At 40.6% G+C, this 23,019-nt stretch overlaps 2 protein-coding genes across 2 annotated transcripts in view; one reads left to right on the plus strand and one right to left on the minus strand.

Moving 5' to 3' along the window:
* PI4KA (phosphatidylinositol 4-kinase alpha) overlaps positions 1-11,643 on the plus strand; it is a 46,365-nt gene extending 34,722 nt beyond the window's left edge. The window contains exons 35-56 of the mRNA XM_053470868.1: positions 80-231; positions 345-452; positions 852-979; positions 1,093-1,248; positions 1,563-1,642; positions 2,289-2,482; positions 3,051-3,141; positions 3,308-3,475; positions 3,648-3,701; positions 3,921-4,041; positions 4,953-5,082; positions 5,275-5,345; positions 5,933-6,005; positions 6,426-6,496; positions 6,889-6,995; positions 7,129-7,233; positions 8,057-8,182; positions 8,267-8,387; positions 8,853-9,012; positions 9,773-9,862; positions 9,945-10,028; positions 10,921-11,643. Of these exons, the coding sequence (XP_053326843.1) occupies positions 80-231; positions 345-452; positions 852-979; positions 1,093-1,248; positions 1,563-1,642; positions 2,289-2,482; positions 3,051-3,141; positions 3,308-3,475; positions 3,648-3,701; positions 3,921-4,041; positions 4,953-5,082; positions 5,275-5,345; positions 5,933-6,005; positions 6,426-6,496; positions 6,889-6,995; positions 7,129-7,233; positions 8,057-8,182; positions 8,267-8,387; positions 8,853-9,012; positions 9,773-9,862; positions 9,945-10,028; positions 10,921-10,972 (2,442 nt within the window). The 3' untranslated portion in view covers positions 10,973-11,643. The remainder of the gene's footprint in view (positions 1-79; positions 232-344; positions 453-851; positions 980-1,092; positions 1,249-1,562; positions 1,643-2,288; positions 2,483-3,050; positions 3,142-3,307; positions 3,476-3,647; positions 3,702-3,920; positions 4,042-4,952; positions 5,083-5,274; positions 5,346-5,932; positions 6,006-6,425; positions 6,497-6,888; positions 6,996-7,128; positions 7,234-8,056; positions 8,183-8,266; positions 8,388-8,852; positions 9,013-9,772; positions 9,863-9,944; positions 10,029-10,920) is intronic.
* HIC2 (HIC ZBTB transcriptional repressor 2) overlaps positions 10,917-23,019 on the minus strand; it is a 45,217-nt gene continuing 33,114 nt past the window's right edge. Inside the window, exon 2 of the transcript XR_008355037.1 lies at positions 10,917-11,072. The gene's annotated coding sequence lies outside the window, so the exon portion shown is untranslated. The remainder of the gene's footprint in view (positions 11,073-23,019) is intronic.

The raw sequence follows: 23,019 nt of genomic DNA on the forward strand, positions 1-23,019 counted from the left end.
TTGCAACATGTATAGTAGTCAAGAGTGGAAGTTCTACACATTGCTATTTCTCAACCAGTTTATATACATTCTGTTTTAGTTTCTAATGCAGAGGTTCGAAATTGCAAAATATTGTAGCTCAGATCAAGTGGAAATCTTCTCTAGCCTCCTCCAGCGCTCCCTTTCCTTGAACATTGGGGGGTCCAAGGGAAGCCTTAACCGGCATGTGGCTGCGATTGGACCAAGATTCAAGTAAGCTTCATAGTTTTCCATTGTTCTTTACCTATATGTTTCTTCTTGACACTAGAAAACAATTGCCTCCAATGCACATTTAAAATGTTACCACTCCCTTCACCATTCTGCAGACTGCTGACTCTTGGGCTGTCTCTGTTACATGCCGATGTTGTTCCAAACGCTACTATCCGCAATGTCCTCAGAGAGAAAATCTACTCCACAGCGTTTGACTACTTCAGGTTGGTAAAGTAGGATGTTCACTCTGCTGTGGTATATTGTCTTGTGAGTAAGCATCCCCTTTTCAGTATGGGTATAATGTTCCCAATGCTACTTTGGAGAGTTTGCTAGAGAATTGACTATACATTATTAAGGGCCTACCCCTAAGGTAGAAAGTGTTTGGTAAGCTCTTTATAAATCATTTCTTCTGTCTTCTTCATCCATGAAATTATAAGTTGTGCTGGGCCAGTTCAGCCCCTCTTGCTGGGGAAACTTGCCAGTGCTGGCCCTTCATAATGTATAGAAAAGTGAGGCAGTTGAAACCACAACCCCAGAAGGCCTTGCTTCATGATGAAATATGGTAGTTATACTGGTCTTGCCAATAACATAGTTTCAATATATGTTTTTTATATCCTGAACAGCTGTCCTCCTAAATGCCCAACACAGCCAGAGAAGCAGCTACGAGAGGACATCACCATTATGATAAGGTTCTGGACTGCTATGTTCTCTGACAAGAAGTATCTAACAGCCAATCAGCTGGTGCCCCCTGGTGAGCCTTTGTATGATTGTGATTAGTTCACATTATCATTCATTAATAATAATAAACTTTGAGAGGTCTAATCCAGAAATCAAATTGGATAAATGTTTTCTTGTATTGTGCAGATAATCTGGACCCCTCTGTAAACAGCTTGTCTGTAATGTCTGATGTCAACCGTAGCACTTTAGATGTAACAGTTGGGTCCCGTCAACAAACGGCCCAGGGTTGGATTAACACATATCCTCTGTCCAGTGGTATGTCTACGATCTCCAAGAAATCAGGTTTGTATGAGTTTTTGAACTGGATGCAATTTCTGGTTTTATTCAAGCTACTAGGACAGGCGCTTTATGGATGGATACCCTTGTTACATACACTGTATGTCCAAAAGTGTGTGGACAACTGCCCAGTCCACTAATTAGAAGAGATGTCCACATACGGGCATCTAGTAGAAAAGCCATGTTTTTAGTGCCAAGAACTAAGGCATGCATAGAAATCAATGTAAGATAGCTCAAAACAATAGGTGCTAGAAGTTGTAAATGTCAGCCATAGCTGCTGGAATTCATCCATCTTTGTTAACAGATATATTTCTCTACAGGTGTGACAAAGAAATCAAACAGAGGAACCCAGCTGCATAAATACTATATGAAGAGGAGGACACTGCTGCTCTCCCTTCTGGTAATATTAATCTGATTTCCCACCTGTACAAGGCGACCACTTCAAGGGCCAGCATGTGTTTCAGTTTCCATATATAGTAATGTTTAATTCTATAGGTGGGTCTGCTCCCTAAAGAATAAAGGGTATACATATCTACCCCTGAATAACTCATTCAGGGGTAGAAAAGACTCTCATGTATATTTCACCAGTGACTTCTTCAGGGTGACTGAAAGTGTACTGATTGCATTTCCGGAATCAAATAGTAATTATTAGCTGTGGAGGACCATCTCCTCAAACGTGTATATGATTTAATGTCTCTTCCTACCCATTCTATATCTGTACCTGGATATTTAATCATTACATACCCTGGATATGCATAGTACAGTGTTTCCCAACTCTTCTCCTTAATACCCTCTTATAGTTCAAGCTTTAAGGATATCCTGTCTAGAATGCAGTTTAGATGCTGACTGATTAACCAGTTTACTGACATCAGGAAGTGTGGGACATTTAAGATGCACCCAGGCCCTTTTAGCTGGAGTAAGCTCAAAATCCTGTCTTTTATCTGTCCATAGTTTTACCCTACCTATTTAGTGTAAAGCAGAAATTAAGTGAGGATGCATAGATGCCTGTTTACTCTCCCTAAAATACCGATTTCTTCTTCTTCCAGGCCACTGAAATTGAATGTCTGACCACTTGGTACAATCCATTGTCCTCCCCAGAGCTAGAACTGGATCAGACAGGAGAGAATAGTGTGGCCAACTGGAGATCCAAATATATGAGCCTGAGTGAGAAGCAATGGAAAGACAATGTGGACCTTGCATGGAGCATCTCGCCTCACCTGGCCGTTCAGCTGCCTGCAAGGCGAGTAACCAAATAGAACGAGCTCCTGAATGAGAAATTATATACAGTACTGTGCAAAGGCTTTAGGTACCCTTTGACAAAGTCAGAGATTTGTAGGCATATAGTTAGGTATATAATTAAACAATTATCCCAAACAGATACTGATGATCATCAATTTTAATATGTAAGTTGAAACACGATCATTGTCCTAGTTTTATTCCTCCTTCTGTTTCGTTTAAATTCACTAACAAAGTGAGGTTGCTGAAAACGGTTTCATGTCAAGTCATACACCATGACCAAGAGACAGCAACAAGAGACAAAGTAGTTATACTGCATGAGCAAGGTCTCTCCCAATCAGAAATTTCAAGGCAGACAGGGGTTTCCAGATGTTCTATCCAAGCTCTTTTGGAGACTCACAAGGAGCAAAGTTGAGGGCAATAGACCCAGAGAACTTCGCTGTTGGAAGATGTCCAGCAGTGCCGTTAGCTCAGCGTTGGCACACAACAGTGGGATATATATAAATATAATATTGATACACTTGTGACCTACCATAATCACCAGGCCTTTCTGTATGCCCTTGGTTTTTTAGGTTTAAAAATAATGAGGCTATTGGTGGGGAAGTGACCCGCCTGGTGAGGCTGGACCCTGGAGCTGTAAGTGATATACCAGAAGCAATCAAGGTAAGTCTGCAGCTTGCTGCATCGATAGCATAAGCAGCTGATGTAGCTTGAGTCACGTGTACAACTGAAAAGGACTAAGCAAATAATGGGGCATATCTGTTTAGAGACTGTGCCAAAATATTGTATTTAGTGGTTATCAGTTATGAATCGCATTTTTCTCCTGCAGTATCTGGTAACCTGGCATACGATAGATGCCGATGCTCCGGAGCTCAGTTACATCCTGTGTTGGGCTCCAACTGACCCACCCACTGGACTATCTTACTTCTCCAGCATGTACCCTCCACACCCTCTCACTGCCCAGTATGGAGTCAAAGTACTACGATCATTCCCACCGGTAATAATTCCAAGTTCCTTGTGATGCCAGTTCTTAACCATTATGGGTGACTCTATACCTGTTGAATTACTTTTTTGGTGCCCTTGTGGGTCCTTTACTTTCACTTTGCTTTCCCTTTCCACTTCTGATTTTGTTTTCTGTGGTTTCTCATGTTTGTATTTTCCATTTGTAGGATGCTATTCTTTTCTACATTCCCCAAATTGTGCAAGCACTGAGGTATGACAAGGTGAGTGCACAGCCTGTATTGTATGTATATCGCATTTGGAGCCACACAAACCAAGCAACTAGGGAATGCTACATCAGGTCATAGAAGGGACTTTGCACAATTGTAACACATAGGTTTTGGGAAGCAAAATTGTATTAAATAAAAGTAACAATATCCCTTTTAGTGTGTTGCGCTGTTTTGCATATAGTGAACAACCTTGTGTTTTGTATTCTTTCCCAGATGGGTTACGTACGGGAATACATTCTGTGGGCAGCTGCCAAGTCACAGCTTCTGGCTCACCAGTTTATTTGGAATATGAAGACCAACATTTTCCTGGATGACGAAGGACACCAAAAAGACCGTGAGTAGCCAGTACTGAGTGTTACACCGAATCTCGTCATGTGCAAAAGTAAATACATTTCCATTATAGGAAATAGACATAAAATAATGGTGCTTTCTTTTCTGCATAAGACATAGACATGAGACGTTTGGTCACTGAAGTTTTGCGGAAAGGTAAAACGCAGGTGCAGTCGGTACCAGATACCAAGTAGTTGAAGACTCACAAAATTAAAATCTTTAGGTTATCGGTTCCCAGTGTTGGCACCTTGCTTTCTGTTGCTAAGGAGGATTAATGCGTGTACTGTTTGGTTTTAGTGAATGTTGTCCAACTTTCATGTTGGAGCTTGAGGGAATTGGTTTTCAATATAGTCCTGGTCTCTGGGAGATTGCCATTGAAAAGAGAGGCAGGAAAGAAATAATGTAGTTACCGATGTTACTTTTTGTACAGCTGTGGGCTTACACTTCATCTGTCTAGCATAGATGGTAGTCCATTTTTGAGCTGCTGACAAGATCCCATTCTTTAGGATGGGATGTAGGGAGAATAGGAAGAAATAGCTTTTCTGATTCCTTTACAGAACTGGCTAACTAAGGAAGGTTCACAAATGAACCATTTTACTCGTATTACCACCTAGACTGAAGAATAAGGTAATAAAACATAGTTGATGCACCTAGTCTCAACACACAAGATGTTTATTTTAGCAGTTGGGTGCCTCAGATCCCTACCTAGACATACACACTTTTATAATGAGTAGTAGCTAGTACAAAAACTTCAGAGTGAGGAAGGAGTTTTGTTTAACCCCTTAATGAGAAAGCCAAAGGGTTTAGGGACCGCGCATTGTCCTTAAGGGGTTAACACATATAATGTTTTGGTTGCTAGATAGGCGAGTAGAAAATGTTATGGTTTGACAATTGTTTGACTTGTTTTCCCTTCAGCTGACATTGGGGATCTGCTAGAGCAGCTGGTGGAGGAGATCACTGGATCACTATCGGGACCAGCCAAAGAGTTCTATCAGAGAGAGTTTGATTTCTTCAACAAGATAACCAACGTATCTGCTATTATTAAGTAAGACCACAACATATTTCTTCTCATTCGTTTTTGCTTATATTAGATGTTAGTATGTGGTTTTATCACTAATGTACTTGGATCATGAAGTTGCTGAAGCCTGATGTAGCATGAATGTTCACCCTTAAGTCTAACTAGTTTTATAATCTTGGTTTGATGAGAACTTTCCTTCTGTTTCTTTTCTTCACCAAGGCCATTCCCTAAAGGTGATGAGAGGAAAAAAGCCTGTCTGCATGCCTTGTCCGAAGTGAAAGTGCAGCCAGGTGAGTCCAGCCTTCTCTTATATTCTCTAAATGCAATTTGCCAACATGCTGGCATTAGCCCGAGCCACAGTAGTGTTTTCCTTGGTTTTCTGATCTATACTTTCTATAGCACAGTGGTGGTTTGGGGTGTTCCTAGTCTATGCTAATAACATCCATCAGCTACAGGTCACATAATCAGAGGCCCCCCCACAACAGAAAATACTAGAAAAAGGAAATACCTGTTTCCCTTATTTCAAACCCCACATATTTTATCAACTACCTCTATAATGCCAGCGCACATTAAGCAGCTAACGGAGTCCTTATACCAAAAGTTTCTGAAGACTCCGATTAAGCTGTAATTGATTGCGTTATATTGGAAAGATATTGTCAGACACAGAAGATTAAATACAAAAAAAAGCCCATTGATAAGCTTATCAAAATTACACAATTACACAATCTTCCAGAGTTAAAGATTGAAAAACAAACAAGAAGTTGCATGTTTTTGTTTGTGTGTAGTGTTTTATATATATATATATGTGTGTGTGTGTGTGTGTGCGCGTGTATAGGTGTAAATGTGCCTTTTGCTGAATGTGTTTTCTCTCTGTCAGGATGTTATCTGCCAAGTAATCCAGAAGCAATTGTGTTAGATATCGATTACAAGTCTGGAACACCCATGCAGAGGTAATTTTCTGTCCTACTGTTGTTTCTATGTAGTTGCCAACATTCCTGCTGCGAGCATCTCAAAAGCAAACCGTTATTATGTCTGAACAAAACCTTTGAGATTTCACCATCTAAATGTGTGCTGTGTAGCTTAATGTACTTTTATATGGATCACTGACATTACTTTTTAGGCCACAACCAATCATTTCCACTTGATTCATTTAAAAGAACAGGACACACATTGAGCAGAAAATACATAAGAAACATCCTTTAGCAAATTAGACCATTATGACCTTACAGTGAAAGAACTCTGTGTATAATCACTCGCACCCCCCCCACACACACACACACCGGTTTCCTATTCTCCGTTGAGATTCTGACATGCTGTTGTTGCCCTCTCGCTTTTATCATTTGTAATTTGTAAAAACATTTTACTTCCAGTGCTGCGAAGGCCCCTTATTTGGCAAAGTTCAAAGTGAAGCGATGTGGAGTTAGCGAGCTGGAGAAGGAAGGTTAGTGCTTCTATTCCCTCCATTGCTAGCTATGTATTCTGGCTCGATGAGGAGAATTTAAAGAGACAATATGTTTTACATCAACCCTTGCTTTGTATGTAGAAATAAATTATTTTTAAGCATGATGTATAAAATTCAAGTTTATTGCAAAAAAATCTCAAAAGGTAGGGTATAACCGTTTAACGATTAGAAATTTCTACTGTTGTTGGCCAAATTGCTAATGATTTCAGTTAATTAGGACAGCATTGCAGCAAAAGTGGTGGACTTTAGCATCCTGAGGAAATTTAAGCATGCATTGGATTGACACAAGGCTATCCGGAATATAAGACAAAATATTAAACATATTTATCTGACAAGGGTCGATGAGCATTACCACTTAATTCATATCTCAGGTCTTCGCTGCCGGTCGGACTCTATCGACGAGAGTGAAGAAGAAGGGGGAGACAAAAAGATATGCTGGCAGGCGGCCATCTTTAAAGTGGGGGATGACTGTAGGCAGGTGAGTTGAAATCTTAACTATTCTTAATGTGGAGAACATTCGGTAAAGTTTGACAGTAGGTTGCACCGGGTGCTTCAATTACTACAACCACTCCTATAGTCATCCTTAACGATGTGCCCGATCTCTTTTACAGGACATGCTGGCTCTACAGATCATAGATCTGTTCAAAAATATTTTTCAACTTGTCGGGCTTGACCTCTTTGTCTTTCCATACAGAGTTGTGGCAACAGCTCCTGGAGTGAGTAAAAATAGCACGTCTTCTAATTTGTACATATCAACACGTTACCATAGGATGTGTCAAAGCCGCCTACGTTTCCCTTCTAAAACGTTCTGTAATTTTACCAACATTTGATAAAGTTGATTTATTTACTAACTAAATTGAATTACATTGTAAGATTTCAAGACTTGGTGCTCTTCTTTGGTAATATTATATTTTGGCAAGAGGACTAAGTAGTCCAACTCCATACCTTGATTTACTTTAAGTGTTATTCAGGTATAGGAAGTTATTTTGCCAGATGCAGTTCTATTATAATTGAAATTTTGTTCACTGATCTTCTTTGCATAGTTCACATTACTTTTTAATAGATTATGGTACATAGCTGTGCTCTCATGTTATTAGGCAGAGTTTTTAAAAGAGCCTAGTGAAGGAAAAGCCCAACGTTGGCCTCCATACTGTTCTTAGGCTTCAACATTCTCAGATGCACAGACCAATGGCAATTGAAGTTAAAGAGTCAACTAGAAGGGCATGTATTTGCCACATTTTGAGCTTTAAAGGATTTCTGGTCCCAAAATGTATGAGTTTCAACTGGATCGCAAGAAATGTCAAGGAACCAAGGCAGTCAGAGTAGTTGAGAACCCTTTGGCGTTGCAAGAAGCTCCTTACGTTGTGCTGTGTATGCTTTTGGCAACAAGGCTTCTGGTCAGGATTGTCTGAACTCTGCAAATTAGAATTGTTTTAGCCCACAGGGTTATGCAAAACAAATCACCTCAACAAGATTGACAGTGTTTTAAAAGCTATATAAAGAAGGAGGATTTTACTGTCTTGTCTTTGTCTACCACAGTGTGGGGTCATTGAGTGCATTCCAGACTGCACCTCTCGAGATCAGCTGGGTCGTCAGACCGACTTTGGCATGTATGACTACTTTACACGCCAGTATGGAGATGAGTCTACTCTTGCTTTCCAGAAGGTACTTTGTCTGTACCTTGAAGTTTCGTATATGTTGCCCTGTTTTCTATCCATTTTGTAAACCTTTTTTACCTTTTTATTTCAGGCTCGATATAACTTTATACGCAGCATGGCAGCCTACAGCCTGTTGCTTTTCCTGCTGCAGATTAAAGACCGACACAATGGCAACATCATGCTGGATAAGAAGGGTCATATCATCCACATTGGTTAGTTTCAGACCATGCCCTGTCCTCTGCTCCCCTAAACTTGATGCGGTGTTTGTCCTTGCTCACAACTGCATTTCTTCTCTCACACAACCACTTTCACTCCTTCCACAATTTTCCTTTTCACTCCGTTCCACCCCACAAACCACAGCGACTGTTAATGTTCGCATTTCCCAGTCCATATCATCTCCAACTTAGAGTAACTAAAGTACAGAGGCTCTCAATTTGTTATGTAACATTGACAAACAGGAATATTGTACTAAAATGACATCCAAGAAACAAAAAGACTGAGACTAGCTTAGCGCACCGACACTTTTTCTTTTCCCTGTTTGCACTAAAATGACATCCTTCAGGATAATTTTTTGCTTAGGAATGAATTTGTCATGTACAAAGAACAAAAGGATAAAATGATGGATGCCTAACAAATGTATATTTTGGTTTGACAGAATTATGTTTACTTGTTTACAGATTTTGGCTTCATGTTCGAAAGTTCTCCTGGTGGTAATCTTGGTTGGGAGCCAGACATCAAGCTGACTGATGAAATGGTGATGATTATGGGTGGCAAGATGGAAGCCACACCATTCAAATGGTTCATGGAGATGTGTGTGCGGGGTTACCTGGCTGTGAGGTAAGGAAGAAGCTTTTATTGCATCAGAAGCTGTTGTGCTCCTTTTCAAAATAGATCAGGTGTCCAATCCAACAACTTTCTATAAGTTACCTAGCTCTGCCTCCCTGTTAGTCTAATGTCCCTAACACCACCTGTAAACAAGAATGCATACTAAAGTACTATGTGAGTACTTTAATATACATTTTGCCAAAATAAAATAGAATAAGTAAAATTAAAGCACTTGCCTTGTGAACCATTCTTGTCACTGTTTGGCTGCATGAAGCAGTTAGTCATTGGCAGGAAAGAGTTCTATTTGAATCAATGGCAGCACTTTCCACACATGCCCACTGGGGTCTGAACAGACCCCTGCTGTCAGCTTTCCTTGAGACCGTGCTGGAGCTGACTGGAGGTAAGTATATCAAGTCCAGGGAGGTGTTTGGGTGAATACATCTCCAGCAAGGCATTTAGTTGGGGGGGGGGGTTGCTTTTTTTAATTTGCATATGAGAGTAGAGATATAGGGTGCGTAGTTATCAAGGGCTTTATAGATCAGGACTTTGAATTTAATTATGGAATGTATAGGGAGCCGGTGACGTGATTGGAAAAGATAAAGCAGATAAAGAGCGACTGGTAGCAGTGAAAGGCTGGGAGATGAAGACCAGTTAGTAGAGGGTTTCAATAATCCAGACACTATATCACAAGAAAGTAGGTTGGTATCTCCAGATATCACGGGGTTAGTTTTAAGAAAGTACAACCACTGTGCTTGTATCTCTTGTATCCCAGACCATACATGGATGCGGTGGTGTCCCTGGTCACGCTCATGCTGGACACTGGATTGCCTTGCTTCCGTGGGCAGACTATCAAGCAGCTGAAGTGAGTTTATCGCAGTCGGAGCATTTAAGTTTTTACGCTCCATCCATACCCTGAACTCATGCTTTATATCCCTCTTCAACAGGCACCGGTTCAGCGCCAACATGACTGAGAGAGAAGCAGCAAGTTTCATTGTGAAAATCATTCAAAACTGCTTCCTCAGCAACAGGTCTGGACCTGCCTTCTTCTTTGTTTCAGATGTTGTCTGGGGAAATGTTTCTCTTTATAAATATCTGTTCTCCGGTTCATAAAAAGATTTGGGGAAAATGGTGTTGATGAATCATAAGGATGAACTTGTCATGTTTTGTTCCCCAAAGAGGGGACATCTGCTTGAGGGAATTTGATTACCATATTACTTTTATATTGTGTAATAAGTCAGTACAATCTTTAAAATCTCATATGTTAATATTTACGTAACATCTCTTAGTGGTCCTGTCACAATGGATAATTACATTGATAAGAAACACCTTACCCCAAGGCTTACCTCCAGGGATGCTAGGGGCTAGTCTACTTCTCACGCCAGAATTGCTTGTTGCCTTTAAGACTGTTCGTAATATAACTAATAAGTATGCCCCACAAGTAACGATACTTTCCTCAGAATGTACACCATTAACTACAACCTTCTGCCTCACATAGCCATTGCATTGTCCATTCGACTGCCTCCCTGGTGTATTATTGTAGTTACCCAGTCAAAAAAGTATATTATGATAGATTCCCTGCGGTAAATTCATGCTTCTTTTTGATTTTACAAACCATTTACATTTAGATATTTAACACTCCTTTCCTTGAGACCGGAAGTGGTGCTACAATTGCCAACTTCCAGTTGAACAACTCCTGTGAATAGTCACTGGTTAAATAATCTTTGTTAATGGTTTTGTCAAAATGCTCCAAAGCTATTTTAATAACTGTGGTGTATCCCTTGTGGTCCCATTGATTTGTCTCCCCTATTGAGCTTTTGCCATATAACCAGAAAATATGTGCTTGACTTTTCCCTATTGTAAAAAATCAGCTTGTATCTTGTTCTGGGTTGAGCTACCTCTTATTTTAATTTTGTTCCACAGGAGCAAAGCTTATGACATGATCCAGTACTATCAGAATGACATCCCATACTAAGGTTCTTGGAAACCTATGCACCCTTTTCCAGTCCGGCTTTAGTCCTTCCGTCTGTGTAGCTGCTGTGTTTCGTCTTCCGCTTGAAGATCCATGAAGATGCCTGCAGTAAAGTGAAGAAAGGTGGAGGCATGTGGACCATCAGCTACAGAGATTCAATTGCATTTCCTGTAAAGCTGCCCCAAGCTGAAATTCTGCACACTGAGACTCGGTTTATTTTATTGGTGGGTACAGACACTGTATTGTACAAACCCATTTGTATTTATGAGTTGGAGCCCTGTCCTTTTTGCACTTTATGTTGTGGTATATATTTTCTTCTTGTTTCCTCTACATAAAGGCAGGATGCTAATTATTCAGAACTTTATTCTTGGGGTTCCTGCTTGGACTTTGCACTGCACCCTGAATACGATGGACTTGCTTCACACAGTATAGATGAAGAAAGTGGCTTCCCTTTAGTGTGTACAAACTCTGTTGAAAATGTATTTAATCTGTGAAATGTAATTAAACAAATCAATGATATTTTCAGAGCGTGAGACTTGTATGACAAAGAAAATAAATAGAAATCTGTAATGGGAGAGCTTCAGAGGATGTTACATGTCTTGCATTTCTCTGGTTTTATCTTACTTGTGAGATGTTTTTATCTGTTCATAAGGATTAAATGTATATTATGATTACATGTTGTTTCTATAGTACTAACGGTTTATGCGGCGGTTCTTACAATTCATATATTCAAGGAGTTTATGACCAACTTTAAATTGGCTGATGACGGTTTGTGTTTCCAAAAGTTAGGTGCTTTTTCCGGACTCTGTCTAGTTGAAGGGAGCTCTGATAAATTGAAAGCTTGCGCAAGTTCAACTTGTTCTCTTATTATTATTATTTATTGTTTACTGTAATTTGACTTGCAGAACAGGTGAGGAGGGCCCTGCCCAACGAGGTTACAATCTCGAGTGAGTTAAGATATATTACACAATAAGTAACATTTCTCAATATGTTGATTCACCACAAAGAAACAAAAATTACTAAACATATGATGTCACTACCTGGTGCCTGAGAGGTATGCTGGCTGCGGCTCGTCTGCCCCAGCTTTTTATTATAAGGGGTGGATCATGTTAAAAGGACCCATTTTGCAATTATTTTTCTATGAAATCCTGATTTGTAGAGATGTCTGCGCGTTCACCATGTAAATGTTAGGCACCAGAGGGGTTGATTCAACAAAGTACCTTTTAGAATATGCCAATATATTTAACCATTCAAATACTGGCCAAACATTCTGTTTGACTCAGGGGAGAATACCTGATGTGTCGTTATTAATTTATAATTGTATCATTTAACAGTAGAAGGAGAATATTAATATATGGCATATTGCTGTTAATACGGGTGATGGCTATTATATTTTCACAGCAAAGGCATAATATTTGTTTTTAAGGTTCCCCCTTATATCAGTTAATGGTTAAACAGTAAATAAATGAAAATGATAAGGGGGGGGTAGCTCCTACATTTTTTTTTTTTTGACTGGCTCCTAGATCCTAAACAAATCTATCGACCCCCCCCTGCTCTATATCAACCCCTAAAATGAGAAGCATTTCATTGATTCATATGGTGATGACCACTATGTTCTCTGGGGCCTATACATAAGTACATTTTTAACTTATATAATTCCAATAATCAACCACAAGGATCAGTATTCAATAAAACAACAAAATAATGTCTAAATATCAACACTGCAACAAAGTTCCTCATATCATGCTGTATTTCTAAAAGAAATCTCTCCAAACCAGTTAAGTTGACTGGCACACAAACTAGTTATAGGTTGTTTAATACATTTTCTGATACCTGCTCCCCTTCTAGTAACTCCAGCTGCTGCTTATCTTCCGTTGGTGTAGTTGTGTAGTCAGTAGGGTATCTGGTAATGTGTACATGGTAGATAGGTGTTAGGTGAAGCAGTGTGCTCAAAAACGTACCTGAAGTTTTCCATGTATGTCTCCTGACTCATTTGTCAGGATGCTGTCTTCTTCACAGCGCTCCAGGGTCACCTCTCCCATTAGCACTTCAGACTAAACCAAGTGGCACTATCTTCATCTTATGTCAAAACCTCATGGGTGAAGCTGCATATTGCTGAAAATAAGTACCCGCTTTGCAGCCTTATCGGCAGTATGTGGTTTCCATATGTAACGTTAGACATGGTCTGCAGTATCCATATGTTTGGGATAACTTTGCATGCAATGTTCTGAGCTCCAAGGGGCTTCCAGGTTGTAAGAGAGGAGGTAGGAGAGTACTAGCATTTAAGTAAAATATTTTAAGGATTAATTATTATTATTAGTATTATTAAAGGGCAGGGTGGCAGGAGTTCCCCTTTAAGAGTGCTTTTATTTTTGTCTTGTCCACTACAGCTTCCAGGTGAATTTTGGCACCCTTAAAAAAAAAAAAAAAAAAAAAAAAAAAAAAATGTATTCTATATTTATTTTTAACTAGAGCTTCTAAAAGCCTGTGTAGTAGCAGCTCTGTTTGATTCCTCTTCAGAAGAGATCCTAGAAATATACATTGGTTGTCGTGGGGGGGGGGGGATAGTTGGAATTACTTTCTGACCACTAGATGTCATTGTGCTACAATTCAGTATGTGGAAATATATTCAGATACTGCACACACACACATGTTTGCCAGTCTCCACTCCACACACCTATCACATGCTCCTCAAATTCGTTCCACATGCCTCATATGTTCCCCACAATCCCCTCCACAAATCTTTTATACAGAGAAGTTTCAGATGTCAAGCCCTAGTAAATCAGATAGAAATCAGTATTAAAGTACATGACCTTTCATTGCAGCTTTTCCAATTACTCGTTACGAACCCCAATGCCTGCTGGTACTACAGAACTCTTTAAAACTCTTTAAAGAAGCGTTTCTTTGCAGCACTCTAGTTGGATATCTGTTAATTTAGAGATTATACAATAAACATGATTGGCTTATACAGAATATTAACATTAAATGGGAAATGAAAAACGTTTGGTTCCACTATTAAACACAATGAACATCAATCCTAAGAAATCTCCAATGATTCTGTCTCACAGATATATATTTTATAGGGGCATCTCAATATCTCATACAAAAAAAAAAAAAAATAATAATAATCCTGCTTGAAATAATTTATTTTTTAATCTAGTTTTAATTCAAGTTTAGAAACCCTTTATAAGTCAATAGTAGTGTTACGATATGTGTAGTATTTTAAAACTACCAAACCCGTAACCCCTGATACATTATATCACTCCCCATATTTTGTTTCATTATAGAATGAACCCCACTTCCAGTGGGTACTAATTCACCTAAACAGATAGTCAGCCTGACGTCAGGTAGTTAGCATTCTAGCAGACCCAGGCTAGTACCATCTATTTAGACATAGGAGACAAATGCTGGATTAAAGCTGTCTTCTTTCCTTATAATACAAATAAACCTGGCGTGCGGTTCGCTGCCGTCACATCTTCATCAGAGGAAACCTGGAAATGTATCCCCCGCTACTGTATGAGTAAGTGCCATTGCTCTGTGTGTGGTGTAATGAATGTATCTGGTGAACTGGATCGCAGCAAAGCGCGTTACTATAGATTCCAGATTATAGATTAGAAAAATATATGCTGTATATTGCTGTTTATCTCCTACAAAAATGGAGCCTTTAGTTGAAGTCGATGCCTGTTATTGGGCCAACATAGAAAAAACTGTAAAGTTACATAAGCTTCTGAGACCTCATACATCTCTTTTTCAGAGTGAATAATATGTATTACAAACAGGTCATGGCTGCTGTGGTTTATACATTAAGTGTCACGTGATGAGCAGCTGCAGCATTTTGAAGATACTGCACGTAGGTTGTAACGTTGGTGTTACATGACGCAGGGGACGTATGTTTGTAGACCGTATGACAATGAACACAAGGCCCGCTGCTATTTTCCCCCTTCTCTTAGCTTTGTTAAAGAGCTGCAAGGGGTAACACTGACTTTCATACGCTGTTTTTAGAAGGTCAGGTAAACGTGGGAGTTGGAAGAGAAGAAGGGATAAAAGATCAGAGATGAGAAAGGGCATGTCTTGTCCTGCAGAAGAAAATAGACCCCCCCCTCCCAACCTACACACCCAGTGCCCTGGAGGAATCACAGATAAAACACAGGCTCACTGGGGCACACCATAATATATTAAATGGGATACTGGCTCTGTTAATGGCAGGCAACAGGCTAATTAACCCAATTAACCCTCCCTCCCCCATCTGTCCTGGCAACTGCTACAATGTTACCGGGCCGGCTGGCATCCCTCAGGCTGAGCAGGGAGTGTCTTTAGTGACACCAGCTTACTTGGATGGGCCATTCCCCAAGGTACATACGCCTGATTAAATAGAAGTAGGAATCGGGGGAAGGTGCAGCCCTGCAGTCAAAAAGTGTTGTCCCTGGAAGGGGAAGACCAGTCTAAACCGCTCTCCCTTAGTCATTTGAAGAAGATAAAATCGTGGACAAGAAATACAGTCTGCAGAGTGAGGAGCACATCAAGCGTTATAGTCAATAGCAATGATAGAATTAACTAAACAAATGCAATACGTTGATTGCATTTATTCATTCTGGATCCCTTTTTGTCTTTAATTCAGAACAGAGTCACTTTGACGGTGTCCATGGAGCTTGGGAAGAGTTGGCAATAGTGTGTTAGCATCTGCTGAGCTGAGATACGCAGCAAGTGCCACGCGCAGCCTGACACCTCACACCACCCTCCCTGTTCATGTAAGCATGCAGCCAGGCTCCCTGCCAGGGACAGCTTTATGCAGGGCCTCCCTGGCTGGCAGGGTGCCTGTGCTCATACACACACGTGTCTGATCATAGAGGAGGGGGGCAGAGAAGTGGCAGCTGGAGTTACTAGAGAGGGTGGCATACACCCCCCCCTTCAACCACCACTAATGCTGCGTGCTGGCCCATTATGCATTGTACACCTCAAACCCTTGACCCCTCGCCTGTCCCCTGCTGCAGTCGTTATTGTGATGCAACGTGCTTCCCTTTTGCATTGCAGCTGTTAGTGTAACGGGTTTACATGAGCAAATGTTACAGCACGGTGGTCAAAGTGTACAAAGGGGCCGAGCATTTTGCCAGCGTAATATTCTACGCAGAACGCCACAGCATACATTTCTGTTTTATTAAAATTGTGAAACAGATTGTCATGAGAGTGAATTGAATCCTGAAGCATACTGACAACAAGTGAAGTGGTTACCAGAGAGGAGAGGTGTCAGTATTGCAGTGGGTAAGGAAGATAAGTCTGGCAGCAGGATTCAATATGTTTTGCAAAGTGGCAAAACAAGAGACCAACTAAAACAGAGTTAAAGTAGTCAAGATGGGAGATAATGAGTCTGCACCTTGTGTTATTAGCAAGGGTTGGTGAGGTCAAGGGGGGGATTTTTCAGGATGAGAGTTGTGGTTAGTGTAGGGCAGCGTGTATAAGAGAGACCATCAGGTAAGGTGAGAAGAAATAGGTTTGAGGGGAAATGTGGTTGGATGCCAGGTAAGGAGAAGAGCAGAAATTCCATCTTCAGTGACCAGAGAGAACTGGAGGAAGGCGAGTGTATGTGAAAGAGCAGAGTCAGAGATGGGGTGAGAGCAGGGGAGACACATAGATATTTCTCTTCTGATTGGTTCAGTTTCATCAGTTTAAAATACCAAAGAGGGCATTTAGGATTGTGAGACAAAGAGGGAATAAGAGAGATGAAGAAGGTTCTTAGTGAGGGTGAGAATTTCTAGTACAGAGAATGAGATTTCTGCCAGCTGTTTTCAGCAGTACCAGAAGAGCGATTAGTGGTTGAGGCTATGTCTTCAAAAGCAGATGCGAGGGTGGAGTTGTAGAGAAAGTTAGCAAGGTTAGGGCATAACATGTTCTAGAGAGGAGTAGATTCCTTGAGAATTGCTGGAAATTAAGAGAAGGTTTTTGGGAAAATTCTGAGAGCAGCAGGCAAAGTGAAAGAGCATGATAAAAGGTGTTGTCAGAGAGGAGAAAAGTGGAGTTTGAAAAGTTAGTGAGTATCAGAAAGTATCAGTATACTGTGTGAGATCAAAGGGTGAGGTAATAGAAAGTGATTTAGAGGCCACTGGTCTACAGGGATGCTGAAGACACCAAGGATGAGAGACAGGACAGAGGAGAGAAAGTAGGGAAACCAAGACGAGAAGTGGTCAGGATTGATATTAGCAGCACCGGGGGGATGGTTTACCACAGATGTATGTAAAGATATAGGCTCGGGTAGCCAGAGAGCATGTACCTCAAAGGTGGAAAAAGAAAGTGATGGAGAAGAAAGAGAATAGGTTGAAAAGTTCAAATAGGAATACAAATAGTAGGAAGCCTACTCCACCAGATTTTTTGTCAGGTCTGGGAGTGCGAGGCAGAGGCCACCATAGGAGAGAGCGGTGTTCGATGAGGCGGGCCAGGTTTCGGAATAATAAGATGCAGAGAACTAGAGGTGAAGGGATTGTATATGGCTACTTAGTACACATAGAAGAGGCATTCCAGAGGGCAAAGCTAATAGTTATTTGTGTCCAGTAAGAAGTTGAAAAAGGATTTCAAAGTAGGTGGCGATGAGGCAGTGGCTCGTACTTTACATGCCCACAAAACAGTGTAAAGCAATAATATTCATTGACACTATGCTAATACAGAATATATATATATCTCTGTTGGAAGGAACTCATGTATCCCAGATGCTTCTTGGCTTGGCTGAGATGGGAAATACATTTTACTTAATAATCAATTTAAATGAGCATAATTACTAACATAATTATAGGAAACAGGCCACTATCTAATTAAGAGCTGCGTGCCAGCACAGATGGGTGGGCATGGACAAATATTCTTGTGAATTCCTGTACAATCTACCCTTTTATATGAGATCACCACCTGAGCACCATCTGCAGCTTGACAATACAGGACTGGTAAAGGGTAGAAATACATACTCTCCCTCCCCCATTTCCTTTGGAGTTTTTTCTTTCCTGTCCCTCTCCTAGAAGGCTGGGTTGGTGGATGGTCCACGCGTGTCGCGGGGAGGTGGAGTACGAGTTATTTTGTTATTCATGCTTATACCTCTCTCATCTTGCATTCTGTACCCGCCTGAACATGAAGCTGCGTAACCACAGCAACCAGGCAGCTGGGATTGAAAGATGGGGGAGAGTAGGGAGTGGGAGTGGAAGTGGAAGAGAGATGGCATTCACCCCTTCACTGCCAGCCTACGGGAAGGGTGATAGGAATGAACAACCGTGCTGCTCAAGAAGAGCTGGTGTTAATGTTAGCATTTTTGTTGGACCCCATCTTTTCATGAAGGTCATAGAGAGTGTAGGGCCATACGGCCAATCATGGCTGCAAGATACGCGGGGAAGTAAATAAATAAAATTTGACAGCAAAAGAGGGTTTAACGTGGAGGGGACAGTAGCCAATGTTTTTGGCAAGAGGATTCGTGTTTGTGGTTACACTACCACCGAAACTGTTTTTATAAGCATTTCAAAGAATAATAAAAGCTTTCAGTTGTAAAAATAATTGTACAAATTATTTGTTGTTATGTACAATGTACACGCTTATTTTCTTAATTTGCGTTAAAATAAATGGCGAAAGCCAGTGACGCACGACTGAATAACAAAGCATTGGTTTCCTGTGGGCCTTACAGTTTTGCAGATTAGGGGCAGACTATCACAAGCCCACTTTTTAAGATATCGCTGTAAGTGCATTTTCCAGGTGACACTTGACTAAGTTTAAAGTAAAGTCTGTAATATGCTGTTTTGGTTACAAACTATTTAAGTTTAGTTTGTTTCATTTGAAGGAAAGTAGAGGTTTCTGAGCTATTTGTAACTTCTTAGTCTAAGACTTTGCTTAAAGACGCACAATCTTCTCCCAGCGTTGTAACTATTGAGTGAAGGGTACAGGCGATAGATGAAATGATTTCATATGCCAGCCCCAGCTGAGGGCTGCAAGTATTGCTTCTCTCCCTTCACCCCCTCCTTCTGATCCTTCCACTCTCCACCCCCCTGTGCCCTAATCACCCCTCCCCCACCCTGCCCTCTGCTGTGGGTGACTAAGAGCATGGATATTGCTGACATCATTCTAAATCAGGTCAAGAGTTCAAGCCAAAAGACACTAACAGGACTTGGAGACAGAAGCCATCATAAAGGCTGGAAATATAACTATTAAGTAGATTTCTAGTGCAAAATATAATTAAAAATGGAGATATTTCTAAATGGAATAAACCTAAAACTAGCGATCCAAAATCATGTTGGAACAGCCACTCCATCTTAAGTGTTTGTTTCTATAAAGAATCTATCCTTCTGTCCTCCGCAGTATTGTATAGATATCCCAGAATGAATAAGTTAGCTTGTATCCGCCATTCCTCCATCAAAAACCATGACATCTATCATCTTCTCATATACATCACCATGCCCAGTTTTAAGGTACATGTTTATTAGATTTTTGGGGTGTCCTTTGTCTTTCTGACATATCCCCAATCTCTATTCGATAATCTAGTCACCGTTTCTTACTCTGAACCGTGAAACCTAAAGTCTTACTTTAGCCATTACTTTCTTCTCTGTCCACCTTTTCGTAAACGCACCCCTACTCTCCCTGCGACATTTGCCCTCATTGTTCCTCTTCCTTACATCAATAACCATACAGCTGCCTGGGTTGGGATGGGAGAGTCAATCATAAAATCCGCAATTTACTCCGTACAGGGCCCTGTGTGACATAGCTTAAGAAGGCAATCGTACTTTCATCGTATTTTCTCTGTGACCTATCTTAAAATAATCTGTTCGCTTGGTATGTGCTTTATTACAGAAGATGCTGTGGATTTTCCCCATCTACTCTTTGGGGTCTTATTTACTATTTTCTCTTAATAAGGTATCCTAAAGATTGGAAGCTGTTTGGCGTGCTGGGATTCCTTTTCTTTATTTACTAAACGGTTGAGGGGGTTTCAACTCCCTCAACAGTACTAATAAGTTTCTCCTGCAAGAAGGGCTGAGGTGGTCCTGTATAATTCAATGGGTGAAGAAGATTTGACTATACATTTTACAGTGCCAGCCAAGTTCTTTGTGCTGCTGAAGCTCAGCGGTAAGTGAAGTCAAGGAGTTGAAATTGCAATTCTCTTTAGTGAATAAGCCTGTTTGCCTGCGTTCTCCCCCCTTCACAAGACAAAGATGAATATTGACTCTGTTGTGTGGCTTTGCATCTTTTGATCTACAGATCCAGTCATGCAGTGATGTTTTATTAGTTCTGCTATAGCATCTCAACTGTAGATGCGCCACTTGCTGTTCTAAGCCACCTAATATTTCACCTTTCAAATAGCAAAAGAGGACACTTCTACAAATTCCTACACCTCCTATAAAAATGACATGTTATAAATAAGCAAGGGATTAGCTTTTTATTTCACATAAATAGGTCTAGCACCAGCGCCATAACTAAATTAATTAAGGAAGCCATGATGTGTGTCACCGAGTGGCAGGGTCAGCATTATCTAATCAAATTACTATCCTGATGTTTTCACCCCACACACAAAGGCCACCTCAACCAGAGGAACAGCAATGAGCAACCTAACAATAGGACAGAGATAATATAAAAGGGAGGTATAATTAACCTGTTCCTAAGAAAAGGAATTAAGATCTCACATTTAAAGTCATTGTTTTAAGACTGTTAAACGTAAGGTTTGGGAGTAAATGACAGCTTGATGTGCGCTGTTGCCCTTGATGTTTATTAGCAGGACAGTCTCACCCAACGCTTAACGCAGGGCTGTACAAACCTCGGGCGCCAGGTCAGCAAGGCGACTAGATACCACTTTTGGCTCCCATGGCTGCCATCATGAATCCAGAGTTTCTAAAGGCTACAGATTGTACCGACCCCTTGTCACTGGATGTGCCTTAAAGGAGGCATTTAAACAGATCCAAGAAACCAGCTAAACAAGTCTGAGCAGTGCCAGAAAGGCAGAAGCAAGCAGTTACTAAGACATTTAAACCAATTGTCCATTAATCTCACCAGAGAAAACACATCAACCCAACAAATGCGGCACCGCCCTTCGCTAGAATATAGCTGATAATTCTGAGTTAAATGTGAAGCAAGCGCTCTGCAACAAAACAGAACGGCTTGCTCTCATTCTGCGAGTTTCATAAAACAGATTAGATATCGTAAGCGGTAGTTACACTGGTGTAGGGACGTCACTTTTGTTGCTCCCTGTTAAGCAACCATATACAACATCCTGGGGTTGAGAATTCTTGACTACAACATAGCCCAGCAAGGAGGTTCTTGTATAAGGAACTTACTAAGAGATATTATGGCTGCATTTGCGTGGAGTTTGGCTTTGTGGCTGAGACGTGCAGCTCTGCCACTTCTCTTCGTAACCTTGTCCATATTATGCAGCTATCAGAAGGTGTGTCCAGCTTGAAGGTTTTACCACAACGCGTGATCAGCTTCCCACATCGTCGCAGCCTCTCCCCGCTGCTTGGCAGTGATGTGATGTCATACGGGCCATGCCAGCACCTCACACCCACCTCTGTTGTATTTGTCATAAAAGTCACGCAAGGGAACACCTGCAATTCTCCAAACATACAAGGCCTCCCAGCCACACACACACATACACTAAAAAAAGAAAGAAGGGTTTTTTATTTTAATGATAAATGAAACAAAACACCCTTCACAGATAATTCCTACTAGCATTGTTAAAATTTAATAGGTCATGACACAGAGTGTCACCTTTACTAATTCCCATTTGTCTTGGATTTTTCCAGATTTTCGCTTTACTGCTTATTTGTTGTAAGCGGTTACTACGCAAGACATTTTCCTAATTCTTTAGATCAAGAGAAAATGTGCATATGGTTGTTCTACTAGCATGTAAACCTTAGCATGTCTGCCATTTTATTCTCTCTTCTAAAGCTTAATCATATCAACACATCACAAGCTTTAAACAAGCTTTTTCGGTTTCTATGGCAACAATCAGCGTCTGCTTTTGTGGTAGCATAAATTACGTTTAAATACAATGGGGTAGGTGGGACAGCGCCCTTAAACATACGTGTCCTTAGTTTGCGGAATTGGTAAAAGTTTATATGTAACCACTAGCAAGTGTATATACAGGCAGATATTCTTATCTATATTTTGAATATTTAAAGCACAATAGCTGTGGTACTGATGGCAGACTCATAAAAAAAGAAAATACACATTACTGTTCATAAAACCAGCACATGAGCAGTAACTCCCTCGGTATGTCGGAAACAAACTTTTGTCATAAACTTGATGTTGATTAGCAAAGTGCATAGATCAGGTTATGTGGTCTTTATATAATTTTAGCACTAAAATCAAGGTGGCATTCAATGCAGTGTTCACCTAAACGCTCAATAAGACAATGTTCAGGGAAACACCAGTGCTAAACTATTCTATAAACCATGGCCGTAGGCCAGAATGAAACTCATCACAATATCACAGTAAGTTACATACGGGCAAGTTATCCAAAATGTGTTAACTTGATTAGAATCCAAACCGAAAGTAAAGGACCATTTGGCGGGTTATGATTAGCTGCCAACTTGGCTCCAGCGTACCAGCTCAGGAATAGAAGATGCAGCCGTCTACAGTTTATTGATACAAAATCACTGCATGTAGAAACTTGTGTTCATTCTATGTGAAACCCATTTCTACTCCTACCTCGGAAGCAACAAGGGTTTAAATGGGTGAGGAGCCAATTTCTTAAGGGTATCAGAGACAATCAGGTTTTCTGGCAAGCTGCCATATCGTTCGCTCACGCTCGATGTTAACTGTGTGATTGCTGGTCATTCAGAGAAAATGCCCAGAAATAATTATAGCCCCTAAACATCAGGTTTGCACACAAAAATGGTCTGTTTGTGAGGGAGTTGAAGACAATCTTTTATGTCACTATACAAAAGTGCGCTAACCTTTAATGTTAAAAGCAAGGCCAAGCCGCCCACGTATAATTCAGTTGAAGTTAAATAGGTTCATATGGGTAGATTATTCACTATGATGGGCAGTTTTATCAGGGTGTAATCCTTCTGCAAACTCCCTACTTAGCCAATATATTCCTA

Source organism: Spea bombifrons, chromosome 1, assembly GCF_027358695.1.
Source record: "Spea bombifrons isolate aSpeBom1 chromosome 1, aSpeBom1.2.pri, whole genome shotgun sequence".
In the NCBI taxonomy this organism is placed as follows: Eukaryota; Metazoa; Chordata; class Amphibia; order Anura; family Pelobatidae; genus Spea; species Spea bombifrons.